General features: G+C 40.2%; 1 protein-coding gene across 2 annotated transcripts in view; it reads left to right on the top strand.

The window, feature by feature from the left end:
* The window catches only part of galnt2 (UDP-N-acetyl-alpha-D-galactosamine:polypeptide N-acetylgalactosaminyltransferase 2), a 77,331-nt gene extending 57,989 nt beyond the window's left edge, over nucleotides 1-19,342 (top strand). For both annotated transcript variants that reach the window (XM_084931405.1, XM_084931413.1), the window contains 9 exons: nucleotides 3,153-3,240; nucleotides 4,360-4,447; nucleotides 4,579-4,682; nucleotides 6,463-6,589; nucleotides 10,547-10,639; nucleotides 11,423-11,506; nucleotides 12,564-12,690; nucleotides 14,210-14,329; nucleotides 14,425-19,342. In XM_084931405.1, coding sequence (XP_084787531.1) covers nucleotides 3,153-3,240; nucleotides 4,360-4,447; nucleotides 4,579-4,682; nucleotides 6,463-6,589; nucleotides 10,547-10,639; nucleotides 11,423-11,506; nucleotides 12,564-12,690; nucleotides 14,210-14,329; nucleotides 14,425-14,580 — 987 coding nt within the window. In that variant the 3' untranslated portion in view covers nucleotides 14,581-19,342. The remainder of the gene's footprint in view (nucleotides 1-3,152; nucleotides 3,241-4,359; nucleotides 4,448-4,578; nucleotides 4,683-6,462; nucleotides 6,590-10,546; nucleotides 10,640-11,422; nucleotides 11,507-12,563; nucleotides 12,691-14,209; nucleotides 14,330-14,424) is intronic.
* The last annotated feature ends 1,363 nt before the right edge of the window (nucleotides 19,343-20,705 follow it).

Below are 20,705 nucleotides of genomic sequence, written 5' to 3'. Positions count from 1 at the left end.
ATTCATAGTGAAAATGCCCAGAAAACCTGTTGAAATTTTAATTGGTTTCAGAGGGACAGAGTAAACCATTTAATAGACCAATAGAAGGAAACAAAGGCAGTCAGTTATGTCACTGTGCATTGATTGACACATGTAAACACTACACTGGATTCAGCCCAATTTCTTGTGCACTGACCTGTTATCTTTAGTCAGAGTGGGGGGAAAAATGTCTGCATCGTAGACATGTAGTGGTTTGATTCTTGGCTGCTCCAGTCTGCATGCCAAAGTATCACCGTGTAATTGTTAGACACTATATAGTGTAGATAAAAGTGCTTGTATGAATGCGTGTGAAAGGAGCATGTTGTTTAAAGTGCTTTGAGTGCTCAAATACAATCTATAATCAAAGGAGCTTGCAAAGAAAAGCATCTGGACTTCTTTAAGTTACTTGAAGACGTTTCACCTCTCATCCGAGAAGCTTCTTCAGTTCTAAGGTCAAATGGTGGAGAGTCCCAGATATAAACCTAGTGGGAGTATCCCCCCACAGAGGGACAAAAGGACCCCCTGATGATCCTCTAATCGCCTGAGCCAAGGTGTGAAACTGGGTGTGGGTCCCAATCAGCCAGAGTTTCGGGTGTGTTCATTGTGAAACCTGGCCCCACCTTATCATGCGAATTCCTGAGGTCAGATGGCCCAGGATGTGAGTGGGCGTTAAGGCGTCTGGGAAGGGATCTCAAAACTGGATTATAGATGGCAGAGAGTTGGTGTCGTAAACCCCCGCCTCTGTTCAAAGATGGTCGCTCACAGTGGACATAGATGGCTTCTTTCACTCCCCTTTCACTCCCTTGACCTTAGAACTGAAGAAGCTTCTCGGATGAGAGGTGAAACGTCTTCAAGTAACTTAAAGAAGTCCAGACGCTTTTCTTTGCAAGCTCCTTTGACTACGATGACCTGGATGACTGAGAACCTTCACAGACATACAATCTATAATAATCAGTCCATTTACCATTGATAAGTGAAAAACAGTTCACATGTTGTGATTGTGCTCATAAATGGTTTAAATGATGATACCATAGTTTGATCTAAAAAGAAAACGGCCAACAAACTACAAAATGCTCATTAAAAACCACAAAAACACTGGAAACAAAATAAATCTTTTAGGGGGAAAGTTTCCGAACACTCACAGTTACTTTATTATTAGGTACTCGTCTTACCTACAGCTCATTGAAAATATCCATTTAGCCAATCACATGGCAGCAGCTCAGTGGATTTAAGTTTGTAGATACAGTCAAGACAACCTGCTAACTTTCAACATTGAATGTAGCGTGGGAGTTGATGCCAGGGGGAGTGGCCTAAGTATCTCATAAACTACTAATCTACTGGGATTTAACAACAGAGCCATCTCTAGGCTTTATAGGGAATGGCCCAAAAATACAGTAACTCAAATAACCGCTTGTAACAACCAAGATATGCAAAAAAGCATCTCTGAACACACAACACATTTGCCTTGAAGCAGATGGGCTACACCAAGCAAAAGACCGCACTGGGTGCCACTCCTGTCAGCTGAGAGCAGGAAACTCAGGCTACAGTTCAGACGGGCTCACTAAGATTGGAAAATAGAAGATTGGAAAAATGTTGCAACATTCAGATGTTGGAGTCAAATTCTGGTCAAAGGATGGATCCATTCTGCCTTGTATCAACAGTTTAGGCTGGTGGTAGTGTAATGGCAGAGATTTGGACCCTTTACTCCCAACTGAGCATTGTTTGGACACCATGGCTTGTCTAAGTATTGGTGCTGACCCCTTCTGACCACAGTTCACAAGTGCTCAGTGGGCCTCAACAATCCCCAGATTTTTATTCAAATAGAGCAACTTTAGGATATATTGTGGAGATTTCCATCATGGAAATGCAGTTGAAAAAATTGCATCAACTCTGTGATGCTGTCATGTCAGTATGGAATAAAATCTTTGAGCAATGTCCAGCACTCTGTCGAATCTGTGCCACGAGAAATTAAAGCAGCTCTGGAGACAAAAGTGGATCCATTCCCAAAATAGCAAGGTTGACCTGATAAAGTACCTGACCAGTGTATCCCAGTAAAATACGCATAAAATTAATCCAATTCATGTTTTTTCCATCTAATCCTTTACACAGAGGCTGGGGTTGGCTACAAAGCAGCGCCCCTGAGCTTATAATCAGTCAGTGTCTTGTTAACATTCATGTGAGAAACAAGGAGCGCATGACTACATTTCATTCACACAGGAATGTTGGGACTGTTTTCATTATAAAAGCCCATTATCACAGCTAAACCTGACAGTGTGAGACATGCAGATCTTGATGGGTGACAAGATCTTTTATCTTTTGGGGCTGGCAATTTGATTTTTATTTCCATTAAAGGAAAAACTTTATAAACCCAAACCGAGCTCTCTTACAGACACAGTCTGGTGATATTTAGAGCGAAGCCTTTTTTTTAAAATAAAGACTTCAAAAAGGAGCTTCATGATTGACTGTAATCTTAATCTGAAATGGGACACTGTGTATAAAATTGAGGTTGTTCTTTAAAAATGTATCTGATTTGACTTAAAACAGTCTGATTCTGCATTTGATCCTCCCGAATGTGCTGTTTTGTTGTTCCCTCGTTAATAAATGCCTGGAGCCAAGTCTGAAACGCTGCGCCGTCAGAGTAATTCACTTTGTTTTTCTTTTGCTTTAGCTGCTTCTCTAAATAATGAATCCCACCATACACTGTGAAACCTTGTCTTATAAAAATGTCGCAGGCTCAAACAAATGAACTTCCCAATATCTGCAAGCTGTTTCTGTTTTCGTCATTCGGGCCGCTTGAGTAATCCTTTCTTCGAACTGCCGGGTGATGTGGCTCTGTGATTTTAAAGCTTGGGTTTGTTTTGGTGTTGGTAGGAAATGGCTGATTAACGTTCAGTTTTACGTCATAAACGTGGCAGTAAACTAAATATAGAACATAAAATAAGCTTGCAGATTGGAATATTTACTTACGCTCTAAAATTTCACAAACACAGTTAAGTGCTCTGAGTCCTTTGTAGTTCTGCGTAATTTAGTCCTTTTTAATTAACTTGTAGTAAATATTTATTGATGATATTCCAAACCTGCATCCATCCTTGAAGTTGCTTTGTTTAATTACTGTCTCCGTGTTTCCTTCTCAGGATAAGACACGGGTAGTTTCTCCCATCATTGATGTCATCAACATGGACAACTTTCAATATGTCGGCGCCTCTGCCGATCTGAAAGGAGGTAAAGTACACAAAAGACACACTCGACTCCTGTGTAGTCTAGTCAGTCGAGCTTGACAGCGAGGCTTTGCATTTATTACGGTTTTAGAGGATTTGCTTTTTAATGCTTTTCATTTACAATGAATTGACGTTGTTATCTCACAGCCGCATTAAGATCAGGTGTTTTGCCATCCAGTGCTGTAGTTCATAAACTGTTCTCTCCAGGTATTTCTCATACTTAAGGCAAGGCCTCCTGAGGAACATGGTATATTTCAAACTGTTTCTCACCAGGAAATGTTCACTGAACAGTGCCTCCTCTTCAAAGTATTGCAGATATTATCTTATTATCTCACGAGGCAGCACACATGATCCCCCACTTGTTCATCGTAAATCTTTTAGACAGTTCCTTCTTTTATTCTGACATAGGCTGAATGGAACATCACGCCTACTTTGTACTGGAGAGCTGGTGGGTTAAAGACAGTTTAATGTCCAATCCAACTGATTTGGGCATGTGCCTTCTTGAGTATAACTCCAGTAGATGATAACCAGAAAGGACATTAATGAATTCAAGTTAATTAAATAATTGGTGTCATATATGTGATTTTACGCATTAAATATCCTTTTTTTGTCCATTGTGATGCTGATGGATATAGCTTACATACGGTGCAATGCACACTGGAAATGGAAGAACTACTCATAGCTTAAAAAAACCCCACTCTTTTTTATATTAATAATTAATTAACGACTTCACATAATAAAAAATTGAATGTTCTGAATGTGAAACTGCCGTGCAGTCGCATTCTTAATTTGGCTGGATTAGCAAGTGTTGGCACTTGCATTGCAACATTTCTCTTTTTTGTGTGGGTCTGTGAGGTATATTAATGTAAAAGCCAAAGTGGTGTACTGGCTGTGCTGATTGGAGTGTATTGTAGAACAGATACATGCCAGTTACACTAGTTTAACTCTCTCTGCTAACACTTAAACAGTTACAGCAGTTGCCTTTGAAGTCAGGCAACTGCTGATTTACCCAGTCATCTAATATGAACCTGCCAAATCCAATTATACAACCAGACTGCTACTTAATCCCAGCTAATGGTCGTAATTGTGCTGTGTTTTTTTGTCTGTGTGTTTATGTTGGCAGGCTTTGACTGGAATTTGGTGTTTAAATGGGACTACATGACTCTGGAGCAGAGACGAGCCAGACAAGGCAACCCGATCGCTCCGATAAAGTAAGACAAACACACTTTCAAAAGTTACAGGTTGTATCATATGCAACTAACAGGGTATTAATCTACTCAATTTTTACCAATGCCTCAATTTTCTTGTTTCTTGTTTTTTTGTTATTTTTCTGCCCCTCCAGGACACCAATGATAGCAGGTGGCCTGTTTGTCATGGATAAAGAGTACTTTGAGCAGCTGGGAAAGTACGACATGATGATGGATGTATGGGGAGGGGAAAATCTCGGTGAGTGGTGCAATTTAGAAGCTCACGGTAGACTGAAGAAAGTGTCTAATGGATGTCGCAAGAATAGAAAGTCTTGATCAGTGAAAGAATCAAAAATTGCATAAAACACAGGTATTAAAAGTGGAAAGTCAAGTGAAGTCGCAGGCATGTCCTGGTTTTCCCGTTTATGTCTCCAGGCTTTTAAGGTGTTAATGAGTGTTTTGGAAAATACACTCATTCGCTTTCTTTGAGCAGGTTTAATAGCACAGTCCTATATGTCCATTGAGTATAATGATGTTATATCATTATGAAATGATAAATGTATAAAATGTTATAAACTTTTAATACAGACTAGAGCAGTCTGTTTGCATTCAAGGGCATGTGCTGCATTGGTTTGAATCATATCAAACCAAATTTGTGCATTTAAATGTTTTTGTCTTCTTTACACATTAAAGTTAGACACGGTGTTCCACAGGGTTCCGTGTTGGGGCCGATCCTTTTTACCGTATACATGCTTTCCTTAGGTAATATTATTAGAACTGCACTCAATACACTTTCATTTCTATGCAGATGACACCCAGCTCTATTTCTCAATGAAACTCAGTGATGACACAAATCAATTGAAGTCCCTTTTTCTTCTTTTCTTTTAAAGCTCAAGCCGAGCGTTTTGCTGCTGTCATCTGATCATTCAGTAGCAACTTTAAATAACGAAATAACCTTGCACTAAAACATAGCCTGATTTATTTACTTTTTTTTTTTGTAATTTTATGTTTAAAAAGACTTGAAATTAGTAATTGAAGCCATAAACACATCAAGAACGGGTTTACTGAGTCTGCTGATTCTATGCATCCAACAGGCAGTCAATTTTTTGCTGTTTTGTTGACGTTATGTTTGCACATCCTTATATGCCGGACAGTGATTTCACTAAACAAACAACGGAGGATTTTGTGAGCTTTGGAAAGAGCTGGGTTTGCTGTTTCCCGTTGTTTGTACGCTCAATGATAAGCTACGTGATTACTGGCTGCATCGTTATACTTGACATGTAACTGTGATAATTGTATCAAACCTCTGATCTCATTCTCTGCAGAAAACCAAATACATGTCTCTCCAAAATGTTGAACTATATCTTTAAGACTTAAATGAGCTTGCAACTGTAATCTCTTTCCCTCATAAATGCTGCACTTTTGGCTCAGAAAACCACAAATTCCTGCCCAGTTATAAAATCTCCACTCCCCTGTGAGATCTGGTGCTAAAGCAGCAACGTGGATTTGCCTCACACTGTGATCAACTCATGAGATCATCTGGGTGCCCATGCCAACAACGAGATAATAGAAAATCCTTCAGTAATTTGGTTGTCATATCTAGGTAAAAGATGTCTTCCTTAGTACAGTTGATCTTAGGTAATTACAGTGGCAGTGTAATAATGTTTAGAGTCAGTGCAGAGTGTGCACAATAGAGCTCATTTGCAAACAGTACAATGATATAATAGCAGCTGTGTCTCCCTTTTGCTTTTGTCTGAATGCACTTGGGAAATTGGTAAGAATAAACAGCTGACGGAGTGATTCAGGCTCCTCTCGAGGCGGTCCAATGAATCAGAACTGGATTGACAGTTCAGACATTGCTGTGCTCATTTAAAGAACGCTGAATGCTGGAGAGCAAATCTAACAATGTCAACACACTCCAAACATTCATGATATGCAGATGTGGATTAACTTAACTACTCTTTCTTGGCTTGTAGTAATTAACTTACCTGTTTTTATTCATTTTTTCCGCCTGCGTGTATGTCTGTGTGTGTTTTTAGAGATCTCATTTCGTGTGTGGCAGTGTGGCGGCAGTCTGGAGATCATCCCCTGCAGCAGAGTTGGCCACGTCTTCAGAAAGCAGCATCCTTATACCTTCCCGGGTGGCAGTGGCACTGTGTTCGCAAGGTGACACACATGTAGACACACACATACAAGAGGGCTGAACACTCATTAACCAGTCAGGTTACACGCATCACATAGTTCATCAAAATTCCCCATGTTGCAGCCTGTGCATCTCCATAATGACACTACAGTTAATGCATTTGGGTTTATTTGGTGACTTTAGCTCAGAAGGTGATGCCACACAGTTCTCTATTTGTCATATCCAAAAACACACCAAAGCCCCAATGCATTTTGAGGTTAGGCCCAGCCTTCCATATCATCAGTATGTGAATGGGTAATCAAATGCGAAGAGCTTTGGATAATAGCAGTACTTGAATTCATTCTATTTATTTATTATTATTGCTGCTGAGCATATATATAAAAACCTGTTTTCTCCTTACATAAAATATGGGAGGGAAAATCTCTATTTAAGTAGTTTCACTGTAAATCACAAGAAATGTGGAGGCTAAATGGACTGTCCTTTATATATAATGCTTTTCTAGTCTTAATGACCACTCAAAGCACTTTTACAGTACAAGCCATATTGCTTTTATTGATCACGCACATGCATAGGGAGCAATTATGTTTACAGAATCTTGCCCAAGGGCACTTAAAACATGCAGACCGGAGAAGACGATGATTGAACCCCTGACCTTTCTGTCAAATGGTGACCTGCTCTAACACAACCCACTCTTCATTTCTAAGAGTCAGTTAAAGTTAGGAGACAGTTTGACTCAACTGTAGTGACATTTCAAGACCAAATACTGAGGATGTTTATCTTGAGGTTCAAATTTCACTCACTAAATTTAATGTGGAAACAGCCTTTGAGAAAACATTCCCACCACAAGGTTCATTTAATGGATCCTCTGGGGCCTTTTTGTCTTGTCACGTGATTTTCATCAGCAGATGAGTTTGCTGTTTAGCTTGAAACTGAAAATTTTTGATTTACACTTTTCTGTGCAGCAGAACAACCGCACAGAAAAGGACTAGCTGAGCGTGTTCCAACTTTAACAGGGTTAGGAAGACTTTTTTTGTTTGTTTGTTTTAAATCTGCAGTTCACTGACAGCTAATACAGTCAATCAGATGATGTTTAAGTGACCTAGCAGTCTCAGAAAAACCTTGACATTTTATGATACTTTTTACCATAGAAGCAGTTTAAGCTCTTCCTTTCCATTTTGATGATGGTTTTTCAATATTTATACTGGATTTTCTTTTTAAAGCACTTTGAATTTAAGTATGTACTTATTTGCTTAAAAGCAATATACTAATATATATTATAGCCTAATATACAGTTATAATGTTAGATCTTCATATTTATAAGGTCAGGGTACCGTCAAATAGTCTCTGCAAGCCAAAGCTCAGATGTCCGTTTGCTTTCATCTCTGCCTTTTCAGACAGTTTTTTCTAATCTTGGCTCTCTGTGATAACAAAGAGAGGGCATATCAGTGCTATGCTCATCTCTGCCTGTGAGCACAACAGCTCCACCCACCTGCAGCTTAGACCCTTAAACGAGGAGGAATAGAGGTAAAAAGGCTTAATTCAGACAGCAGGTGACCTAAGGGGCTGCACCAAGACCTAGTGTGTAGGATAAAAGAGACTTCTCTTTGTGAGTTGTGTGAATTACTCCCCTGAGTCCTGGAGTAAAACTATGGAGCTGGAAATGAACACAGATCATGTGTATAGGTCTCTTTTGGTTCATTATTTTCTGTGGCTGCGGTTTGTAAATTACCAAACAAGTTATTGAGTTTTACTAACGCTCTGAGAATTAAATCAGCGTTGAGTAATTAAAACAAAGTACCATCAATTAAACAAGTTCATGAATATTTCCTTCAAAAATAAAAAAAATAAAAACTGTGAAGAAAATCTGGTTTTTCCATGTGCTGCCCTTTAGAGCTGTGATATATGCGGCACCATAAACATTGAACACGAGTAGTGGAGAATGTGATACATGGGCAGATATGGATCTGTCTCTTGAAACCATGAGTAACCACCCTTGGTAATGAGCCCAACAAACCTTCAGTCTCCCGATTGGTAAACATGTGGGAGGATAAACAAACAGATAACAAGGAGCTTGAAATGACTGTGGTTACTCTGGTATTGGCTGTGATTAATATTTTTAAAGGGGAGCAAGAAATAAAGAGCATGTCAGGGTGACACGTGGTGCCTATTCTGCAGTAGCTCCTATTTTTGAGTCGGGGCTATTAGTTGACTTCAGTCCCTCATTTATTATCACTTAGTTACATACAAATACCTGAAGAGATTTAATTCATAGCTCGGTAGAACCCTTAGAGGGGAAAAAACTGTGGATGTGGATGAAATTCAACATTAAACCAACATTTATTCAAACAGTGTCAAAGATTAGACACCACCTGTGGACTGCTAATGTTTTCATCAGTTTCATAACACTGAACACAGTCTCATATTAGTTGCACAACCCTTCCTAACAATCGAAGACATCACTTATTAATCAGTGGGTGCAGCGGAGTTCTCTATGACAGAGCAGAGCAGCTTCATCTGTGCTCTGAGGCAGCGCCTTGCCCTTCAGCCTGAATCAAGTCCCAGACAGCATCCCTGTGGCTGCTGCAGTGACTCTGGGGACCTCGGAGACGGCACCTGTTTTGTCTGCCTGGATGACATTGTAATTGTTCTTCAGGGAGCAGCATTTCATAGCAGAGTTATAATAGGCGTGTTGTGGCAGCAGCAGCTTGCTATGTGACAAAAAGCCCCTGTGGACCTAAATAAAGTTTGCAGTGTGTGGTGTCGGTATTTTTGGGATGCAGGTGCATGAGAGTAAAAAGACAAAAAGACTGCACATCAAAATAAACCCTTAAAATACCGTAATAATGATAGGGCATCTAGTGTCACCACGGTCGCTGGTAACCTTCACATGTTAGAAGAGTTGTTTTCTTGAAGCTTCTCTTCCAGTAAGTGGAAGCCGAGTTTGGAAATGTCTAGAAATATGTGAGCCTCACTAAGACAAAACCACTGCTCGCTATTTAAAACTGCGCAACTCGTGGGTTATAGAGAATTTCTGCAGAATATGAAAGGCTTCCGGCAAGGGCGTCATAACTTTTGCTTTTGACATCACATAAAGAGGCACTTAGTTTCCCTATAATTTGGTCAAAGCATTTACACTTTAGGGATTCACAGGTAAACATAATGAAGCTGATTGTACTGCAGTTATGGCTATAATTAACCCTGCTAACAGTTTTAACCCTATTTTTAAGTCTAAACTGTGAAATAATTGCCTGAAAATTCACAAAAATAGTAATTGGAGTGCTTGTTTAACTTTCTCACTATGTTATCCTACTTTATGAGACACTGCATGAACCAGAGGAGCATATCTGTTCCTAAGAAACTGGATTGCAAAAGTAGTGTTTGTGCAATCCAGAAACAGTGAGGCCGATATAAACTGGTTCCAGTACTGAGGTTTGCAAACTGGGAGAGCAAGAGAAGCTACTAAGGTCTCACTGTTAACCATCATTGCACTCTTTCTCTTGTCTTGATTCGGTCTAAGGAAGGACTGTTAGTGTCATACTTTGAGGTGCTCTGGACTGCAAAGATTGAGTTGTATTTTATTGACTCCAGCCGACACGTAGTCTGTCAGAAGTCCGTTACATCACTCGAAAAATAAAAATCTGACAAATTGTCAAATGTCACACGTCAACACTTTGTTTGGCAGCATGCACACGCTGTTGACCAACGGCTGCAATAACAGGGAAAATAAACACACATTCACATTTGTACAGCCAGGATAACTGTGCCCTCTGATGGCTGTCGGGGGGTGTATGAGCAGGCAGTGAGTGTGTCACAACCACCAAACAGACACGTCCATTCAGGACTCGTGCAGTGTGCCACATACCTTTCTGTCTTTTTTTTTTTTTTTTTTTTTTTTTTAAATCCTCACCGACTCTCGGTCTTATCCTCACCCATTGTCTCCCTCGCCTTTGTGCATTTTCTTCTTCTTACCCATCCATCAGGAACACAAGGAGAGCAGCAGAGGTGTGGATGGAAGAGTATAAAAACTTCTACTATGCCGCTGTCCCCTCAGCAAGAAATGTCCCCTATGGGAAGTAAGTACTATGAAGTATTAGCCCCGTGGGAGTTGAACATAATAATGGAGCTGGATCATAAAATTACAAAGGCAGCCACTTGAATGGACATAATAATTATAATTGTACTGCCAATTAGCAGAATGTAAGCCATAAAAGGTGTAATTTTTCCCTGTATACTTAAGTGAGGATGTTAATGTAGCTCAGAAGAAGACAAAACGTCAGTGGCTGATTTACAATACTGGAAACGCTGCTGTTATTTATGCCCTAAAGGGATGACAACACTCCTTAAAAAGGTTGGCGCAGGATTGTTTCAAGCATAGTGACAGCATCAGTCATCCGCCATTAAAAAAATACCTACAGCTGCTGAATGGATTGACATTCATGTTCTTTAGGGGGTGACACCTGCTGACTTTGTGATCCTCTTAGTTTTATGCCACCAGCAGGACAAAGTAAGTACTGTAAGTGTGTTAAGGAATGCTTTTCACCCTTATACTAGTTTCCTTCTGCTTTATGCCACACATCCAGAAGTCTACACAGCAATAAGCACTTTCGCATTCAACCAGAGTAGCTAGACAGCACTATATATGCTTATTATGTGACCTTGTGGGAACAGACTTGGCATCTCCCCTCTAGTGTCAGTCCAAACAGTTATATTTTCCCCAAAGGATCTAGACTCAGACATGCCCCGAGTCTCCACTCTCTCCCCTTACAAAGCGACTGACGAGGCGTATAATTTAAACATGAAACCACAGCTGATTCAACCCTTTAATTCTCTTCCTCCATCTCCTTCCTCTCCCTCAGTATCCAGAGTCGTTTGGAGATGAAGAAGAGATTAAACTGTAAGCCATTCAAATGGTACCTGGAGAATGTCTACCCTGAGCTGAGGTAAGAAAATGAGGGCAGTCTGTGCAATATGATGGAGCCAGTGTTACACTGCATGACATGTAATGTTGTATAATCAAAACTAAATTGCATTTACCAAATTGTTAGGAGACCACTCCTCAGCCAGAAGTTTGAAATATGACTTTGTGCTAATGTGTGGCGGGATGTTTTATACACAAATGAGACTGCAGTGACGCTAATGCCCAACCAGGAGTTATGATTCAAGGTCATTATTACATTTTCACAAGGTTCTCGGGTTCGCAATTAGTGGCGGATGTGAATGAGTCCGCAAGTTCAGCAGGGAGCACCTCTGATTTAAATCTGACTGCTAGATTGCACCACTCCCAGCGTTTTTGCTACATTTTGTATGAAGGTCAAGTTATGACCGCTGTCACAGACTCTGGTACTCCTCCAGGTTGTCAGATAGGCAAACCTTGAGCTTGAATGTAGTTTTAAGTAAGTACAAAGTTGCTTACATCTAAATCTGTTGAGCAGCATTGGTGAGAAACAAAGATTTTTTTTGAGGATTGCCAAAAAAAACCTTATTTTTAACACACCAGAAGCACCATCGCACACTGGCACAGTTCAAGTTGTTTGGACCAAATCTTCTCCATCACATGTCTCAGGATAATAAAGTAGAACTACTGCTGATAGGTTCATAGGCTTTCTGCATATCTGTGAAATGCACATGTGCAACTGGTCAGAGTGGGACTTTCAGAGAGCGTATTCAAATTTAGCATGAGCCTGGGGCATGGTGTATCACTGCACAGTGAAACAATCTTTAAAAGCATAAAAACCACATTAAATCTCAGGCATACTTCTTGCTTTTATGTTTTCACAGGGGGAAGAACATTAAAATTGCACCTTTTTAATGCTTCTAATTTGAATAATTTAACTTTTACAGAAACATTAAAGCCCCATTGTCCTGTTTTGTCAGAAGAAAATTGACTATTTTCCTCTCTTGCTGTATCTCGGCCTGTACGCTTTCTTTGTTTGGCTTTTTAACAGCTTGAAAAACTGAATACACGCTTCACTAACACTTTTTCGTGTGTGTGTTCAGGGTCCCAGATCACCAGGACATTGCTTTCGGAGCCCTGCAGCAGGGAGGAAACTGTCTGGACACCTTGGGTCACTTTGCTGATGGTGTGGTCGGCGTCTATGAATGTCACAATGCAGGGGGAAACCAGGTAGCGTTACGGCGAGGGGACACCCAGGTCAGCTTGTAAAATCCTAACCTTAGAGACTCGTGGGTGGCAAGTGGTGTACATGTGGTTTCACCACATGTACAAGCACAGGGGGTATGAGAAAGGATTTACGTATTTAAGGTCACAGTGCCATACTTAAAGTAAATGTATTGTAATCAAAAGGACAAAGATGTTTAAACACAGAGGTTGTTAAGACTAGAGTAGAGCAGATCTATTGAAACTTTAACTTAAATATAGAGTAGTGCATAACAGCATTTTAACATTGTTCTTAGAGGAAATGTACAGCTCTTGGAGTACCTTGAGGAGGATTCACACTATGTCTGTATTTGTGAGTTTGTGGGAAGTGTTTCTGTCAGCAGTTTCTCAAATAGTTGAAATCCTGAAATAGAATGACAGGTGTAGAGAAGAAAACTGCTGTCGCTTCGAGTCAGCGATCGCTGGCTTTTTTTGGCTTTACGTGTCTTGTTTTACCCTCGTGGATTTGCAGGTCTTTACTGTTTCCAGTGTTGCTTCATAAATACAGCAAATACAGCTAAGAAACATATCTGCTCACAAGTGGAAAATGTTCAGGACATGTACCAGTATTCCCAAGGTCAAACCGTGAAATATTAATGGTTGTGCAACATCCTTTAGAAGACGAGACCGAAGAGGAGACGCTTTGCTGTAATTCACAGGGCCACATTTGGCAAACAGGAGACATGGTGCTTTATTATCCTCTTATATGAAAAACTTTCGAATTGGAAGAGGGTGTACTTGGTTTTTACTATTCATTTTTTAAAACTCTTATGAATATTTTTTTTAATTTCTACCAGGGGGAAAAAACAAACAATATTGTGAATGTAGTCAGTAACAGCTGCGGTGCTGGGAGGGCAAAATGAACAACCTTGGATTTTGGAGAGTTTAAAATGCAATCTTATCACCAAGCGGAAGTGGAAAACTGAAAAACTTGGTTATTGATTTTTAATCCCACATAATGAAAACTGCAAACAAGTCATTCACCGTGATGTTATTCAATCCGTTCTAGCCATTCTCAAAGAGATTTGACACAACAGAAGTGAAGTACCACAAATGATGTCTCCATTTTATTCACACTCATACCAGGCAGTCTCTTTACTAAACTAACGGCCAATTATTATTGTTATTATTATGGGTTTGTGTACTTTCTAAAATTTATTTAAAATATACAGAGATTTTCTCAGCCACCAAGCTTTACCTGCTGGGTTTATTTAATGGCCTTAATGTGGCTTTAACATGGGCACTGTGTTCTCAGAGCAATCAGAGTCCTGCTTGTGAGATTTCCGCAGGGAGCTCCAGTTTCTCTCTCTATCACGATGCTGCCCATTTTGCAAAATACATTTTATTTATTTTTCCTGTGTAAATAAGAGGAAAACATGATCATTACTTGATCTAAAAGACATGTATTATTAGATAAAGCCTTGCTGAGAACATCCCAGCATGCTTTACGTGTACTAATATTTTACGTGTATCCATTTTTATAAAGGAATGGGCCCTAACCAAGGATAAATCGGTAAAACATATGGACCTGTGTCTGACTGTGGTGGACAGAACAGCTGGTTCCCTCATCAAACTACAAGGCTGTAGAGAGAATGACAGCAGACAGGTAAACACACTGAAATCGAGGGCCTTTATTGTTGTTTATACCCCCAAAAAGGTACAGCGTTTAATATTTGTGACATTGTGTTGTTTGTCATCCAGAAATGGGAGCAGATCGAGTCCAACTCGAAGCTTCGTCACGTGGGCAGTAACCTCTGCCTGGACAGCCGCAGCGCCAGGATGGGCGGACTCACTGTGGAGGTCTGCAGCCCGAGCCTCACCCAGCAGTGGAAGTTCACTCTCAATTTACAATCGTAGGGGGCGCTCCAGATCCCCGGAAGACTTGGCATAGCGAAGAGAAACACCTACAGACTCCTGAGATGCGGCTAAAAAGATGAATAGACTCAAGAAGAAAGACAAACTCTTCCTCCTTCTCCTCCTTCCTCCTCCACAGAGGTACAGCCAGTCACGTGCGCACCCTTCTCTCACCCATCTCCCTAAACGATGAGCCACGCGTAATGAAGGGAGGGGCCGGGAGACCCAAATGGAGTTAACAGGAATCTGACTGCATGTGGTGGATGGATGGTGGCGATCACGAGGATAAAGGAGACAAAGAGGCTTTTGTTTCAAAAATACATACCTCAGTGTTTTCTCATTGATGGTTCCAGCTGCAAACGGCGAAATTGTTCTTCTCCTTTCTTTAATGCTGGTGGAAAGAGAATTTTTTGGTGTACTTGTTTTATTTTCTTATTCATATTTTTTATTTCTTGCTGTTAACTGTCCACAGAGACTTGCTTTTTTTTCTTCTTCTTCTTCTTGGAAGCATCCTGTAATGACAGATGGAGGCTTCAGGTTGTGGTTTCGGGGAGGTGTGGGTTGTTGAGTGATGTGAAGGGAGGAAATGGACTCGAGGCCTTGAGCTTTTCCTCTCGTTTATTCTCACTGGTTTACAGAGTCAACCGAGAGAAAAGAGGCAAAGAATGCAGTTTTTCTACAGACTCTTTCTTGGTGGAGGTGAAGACAATCTGGGAGGGTTTTCACTGCTTTGCATGGGGTTTTTTCCCCCCTCAGAAGTGTTGTGAATGCCTCCCTGAAGATTTTCCTGTCTTTGGGCTGTAGTACTGGCTGCTGCAGCATCCAATACTTCCACAGAGAAAATACCCAGAGAATAAGTCACCAGTCTCTCTTTTTTTTCCTTTTTCTTTTATTTTGGTTTACTTTCTAATCAAAAAATGGAACCAACTTTTAAAAGGATGTTTTGAGTTTCAGAAAGACCAGTGAAGTGATTAAAATGGTTTTCTTTACATACTCTCGCTGCTCTGTGCCTGCTCCCCGTGGAGCGGCTCAGTTTTAATCTTTTTTTTTTTTTCTTTGTTTTTCCTGCACAGCTGCTTTCCTTTGCCTGTGTCTATATGTTGCCATTGTGGAACGTTTACTGTCTAACAATCACATCTAAACTGGATTCATGTTGCAGCTTGTTCTCCAGAGCCAACAGGTGTTGCCTGCTAATGTGGCATTTCTAATAACACATTAATGAGATTACCAGTAATGTAGAGTTCGCATAGACGTGACTGAGATGATTGCTTCTCCTCTTCCAGCACTTTTTACAAAGTTAAAGAAGAAAACTACACTTAGACCTTGTAGGAGGAATAATGCAACCCTGCAGCAAAGTAAAGTGGGTTTTTTAAAATTCATCGAGGTGTCAGACGTCCGTCTCTCTATTGACAACGACAAACTGTGCTTATTCCAGCCTGAGAGCAGATTTCATGCAAAAAGAAAAGTCTCGACAAGTAGTGAAGCAACTTCTGACTGCATGTATCGCCGACATGTTTCCAGCGTTGCACTGAGTCACAGTGATTTACATCAACATATTTTTTTTCCTCTAACTTTCCTGTTAGATGAGCCATCTGTTCTGAAGTTTGGAACTGCAGTAAACAAGGTTTTACTGTTTGTCCTCACTCTGTTTCTGCAAGAGGAGAGCAGATTTTTCTGATTGCACAAGCAGGACTGCGCAGCTTTTGCTGATGCAAAGTAGAAATAAGAATACTCTTTCTTTTTTTTTTTTCCTGCCACACTACTATGCAGATCAACAGTATCTTGGTGTCATGAAACGGTGCAGTTTTTGTTACCAGGTGGTGTTACTGATACGATTTGCAGTACATTTATCTGTTTCCGAGTCTTAACTCTTGCCTTTTAAATAGTTTGTTTGTTACGTTTTGTTTTTTGTTTCTAATCTCCTTTAGGCTTTCACATCACTTCCTCATCTTCACTGCTATGATCTCCTGTGCTGTTAGTCACTGATGAGTAATGACAGTGGAGTTTGGGAAAATTGTGCTTCATTAAATTTAGTGTGACTCATCACTTGGCGACCTCAAGGCAACTACAGGAACACAAAATATTTCTGAACAGATGTACAGTTTGGGTACAGGAAAGCTGAAATCTCAAGTCATCTTTAAAGTCGTGCGCTCTCTCCTTCTCTCAGTCCTTCCCGCTCTCGTGCACACTCGCATCCGAAACTCCTTTGGTTTTATTTTATTGAGCTGCCAACTGACAAAGACAGCTGGCCTCGGGTGCTTTGCTGTCTGATACTTTTTTTCTGTGTACCTGTTTGCCTTGTCTTATATGTTCATTTATAAGTTGGGTGAGTGGAGCTGAAAAGGTCAGCTGAAGCTGCAGCTGGTTTAAAAAGCCTATCCTGTGACTTGACAGGTTGCTGCATTGTGCTGCAAGGCAGGGGACCCACAACATGGCACGAGGCCAGAGAGAAACTCAGGCAAGGCCCTGCTTAGAAAAATTTGGTGTTACCTTTGATGCTAAATCCAAAGGCCCAAATCTGATTTCATGATGATGTGTTACTTTAAACATGGAAAAGTCTGGTTTGGTTTGGAAAATGCAAAACAAAATGAAACACTTTCAGTGTCTTAAGTAAGCATGGTTGCGATACAGGAGAAGCATTAAGTGAAATTTAGGTTTGAACATCAGTTTTTCATTTCAGTGTGTGCTGTGAAATCAGACGCTTCAGTGGAGATTTTAAAGGCAGGTTACAAGAGAAAAAATCTTATTAAAAGTAGAAAAATGTAAAAATGTTTAATTTAGATGTATTCTTGAAAGGGCACCATTGAAGTTTTTTTTTCTTTTTAGCTGATTCTCAAAGGGTGTAAATGGGAAGATCTGTCATAGGATACATGCAAAATCTGTCTCGGTTTAGATGTGTGCAAGTACACATTTTAGTAGTTAGTTCATTTAGTTTTTCATCGCCTTATCATCTAGATTATTGCATAAATTGTGCAGCCTCTTGAGTAGTGGTGATATCTCAGTCAGCATAGAATAAGTGAGGGTTTCCAACATGCTGAGGTTTTATTTAGTGGTTTTTAGCGCCCTCTATTGCCACACATGATCAGCTGCGAAACAAAAAAAGGAAGAGGGACTTGAGGTAGTTTCTGTCTTTGCTTTATAAGATCTCCATGTGAGTTTGCTACTCCGCAGAAGCCGACTGTGCACACCTGAGTGACCATGTCAGTCCTGTCTGCAACAGTTCCCGTGTTGTCTGAAGCCTTTTCTTTTTAAAGCTAGTCTTATACTTGTCATAAGGTTTGCTATTTTATTTCTTAATCTTTTTATGTTACACACAGAAGAAATGACTGTAACACTTAAGTGCAGCGCCTCATTTCAAAAGGATGGTTAAATGTTTACATCTTTTGCACAACGTGCCAAATTTCCTTTTCCAAATTTTCTGTATGATGAAGAATAAGAAGGGGTGAAAGTCTTTGGAAAACAGTCTCGCAGGACTTGTTCCGTGACAGGTTGCTTGCAGTGTAATGAGTATCTTCCCTCCAGTCTCAACTTGTAGAAGCCACTGTGGGCAGGACTGCTGTTATCTGCTGGTCTTGTGTCAGTTTTATGATAGAGAGGGGATTAAAAATGGTCGTTTGCGTGTTTCCATGTCTTAAAAACTTTAAAATGTTCTTTAAAATATCCATTAGAGGAGTAACAACTCTGAAACATAGCTCAACGAAAGTCACACTCATCCCCAGTATCATATCATGGTTCCATCTTTTCGTAGCGCGATTACCTGTTTGGAGCCATTTAATCAAAAGTTAAAGCGTGCTAGGCTGCATCACAATAATGCAGAACATTTTGTTTTGGTTGTGATCCAATTATGACCAAGTGATCTTGTGCGTAGTAAAAAACAATTTTAGGTATGAGCCAAAATGATGACGCACAAACCAAAAAATGCCTATTGAAATAAATTTACAAGGGAAAACGTCGAGTAAGAAGAATATTACTGACAATCCTGCCGATGGTCGTCTTCTTTAATAACATAAAACGTGAGCATGAGTCAGTAAATAAGAGCATCCTACCCACTGAGCCACTAGACATTTATTTCGCTGTGGAGGGAAACAAGGGGTTATTTGCTAGAGTTAAACAAGAAAAGGAAGCTTGAAGCAAAATCAAAACGGAGAAAAGTTCAGTCACGACTTGTCAAAAACCTGGGACGTTTTCCCCCTATCGGCCCACCTCAAATCCCCTCATAGGATTAACAGAAGAAGGGCCCTCTCTCTAATAAGTGAAACGCCCTGCTGAGACATCCAGCTCAGGACTGCTTAAGCTTCTCCGTCTTCTGCTACGAGCGGCTGTGCCAATGTAAATGAGTCAGGGCACAATAGGGGCAGATCATGCACAGCAGACAATACACTGTAAAAGTCTCATCAACTGGTAATGACAGATAATAACAGTAATCAATATGGGTGGGATATGGGGTGGGGTGTGAGCTGGTGGGTTAATGTGTTTTCTGAGAGGCATGTGGCTCTGTTGAATGGCTGGTATTCACATTACGAGGTGGCTGATGCAACCCGAGGGTTCACACATGTAAAAGTGTATATTTTTGTATATACCTACATCAGTGTGTGTACAGTATGTACATATATACACAGTGTACTCAGCTGCAGTTCCTAGTTTTGTTGTCAGACTGTACAGCGCTTCTAACTGTGCCCTGTTTTATAGATAATGCAGAAATTCAACTTTGAATGAGGAGAAATGATTAACTTAAATAAATACATTTATATATATAAACAAAAGGGTGTGACGTGTTTTGCCTTTTTATTTTTGCTGTTCCAAGTTTTGACAGTCGACAACCCTAAACATGCACCATATGTACAGGGATAAAAAGGTTAAGTGTTGTTGAATCCATCTGTCAGCTGGAAGTAAATCCAGTTCTCTCAAGTTTTCCTTCATTGGTTGATCTTTTAGCGATTTGCTGTGTGGCAGCTGTGCATGAATTTTACATGTATTCTTAGGCTTTAATATTTAAAGAAGAAAAGTTTTCCATCCGTCAGTCAAGCATTGTAGCGCTCTGGCCGAGTGCATTAGTGTGAGTATTGTGCTACAAGGCAGCATATGAGTGACAAAGCAAAATTAATGCAAGACTTTTATAAATGAATGATTTGGCAGCACAATGTGAGTCTAATAGATAATGACAGATAATCTACTCCCAGTCACTTTATTAGGTACAGCTGTTCAACTGCTAGTTAATGCAAATATCTAATAAGTAAATCACATGACAGCGATTCAATGCATTTAGGGTGTATGGTCAAGATGATGCATCCTACAACGATACAACTGAGCATCAGAGTGGGAAAGACGGTGAACATCGCATGGTCTGGTCTTATGCAGAAAGGCATTTCTAAATGCACAACACGTTTACCCTTGAAGCTGATGGTCTACAGCAGCAGAAGACCACATCGGGTGCCACTTTTCTTGGCTAAGAACACGAAACTGAGTTCACAATTCACATGAGCTAACCAAAACTGGACAATAGAAAACTGGAAAAACATCATCTGGTCTGATGTCTCTTGATTTCTACCATGACACTTTGAGCCCCTTAGTATTAACTTTGGCTATTGAGTATGGGTCAAAGGATTTATTGACCACAGTTTACCATCTTCTGATGCCTGCTGCCATCAGGATTGAGTGCATCATAATTAGCAGCGTGGCCATGCAGCTGACAAATATAGAAACGGGTTTCTTCAAGATGACAATCCAATATAACTCAATCCAATAGAGCACCTTTCAGATGTGTTGGAATCATGGGTGTGTAGCCAACAAATCTGCAGTTACTGTGTGATGCTATTATGTCACTATGGACCAAAATCTCAGAGGAATATTTCCAGCACCTTGCTAAATGCAACCCGATACTAGCAAGACTGACAAAATAAAGTGTCTCGTGAGTGTATATTATGTACATTATAAAGCATCCCTTGAATTTTAACAAAATGAAGACTCATATTTCTTCCATTAGTCTGCCCCAAGTCAGATGTACAGCCTAAAAATATGACTGTATATTACACTACTCAAAAAATTAAGGGAACATTTTGAAAAGACATCAGATCTCAATGGGAAATAAGATGCTGGATACCTGTACTGATATGGACTGAGTAATGTGT

Source organism: Perissodus microlepis, chromosome 1 (assembly GCF_051167445.1).
Source record: "Perissodus microlepis isolate ML-2025 ecotype Zambia chromosome 1, ASM5116744v1, whole genome shotgun sequence".
In the NCBI taxonomy this organism is placed as follows: Eukaryota; Metazoa; Chordata; class Actinopteri; order Cichliformes; family Cichlidae; genus Perissodus; species Perissodus microlepis.
The sequence above is the reverse complement of the archived record's forward strand: the minus strand, read 5'-3'. Positions and strand labels throughout refer to the sequence as shown.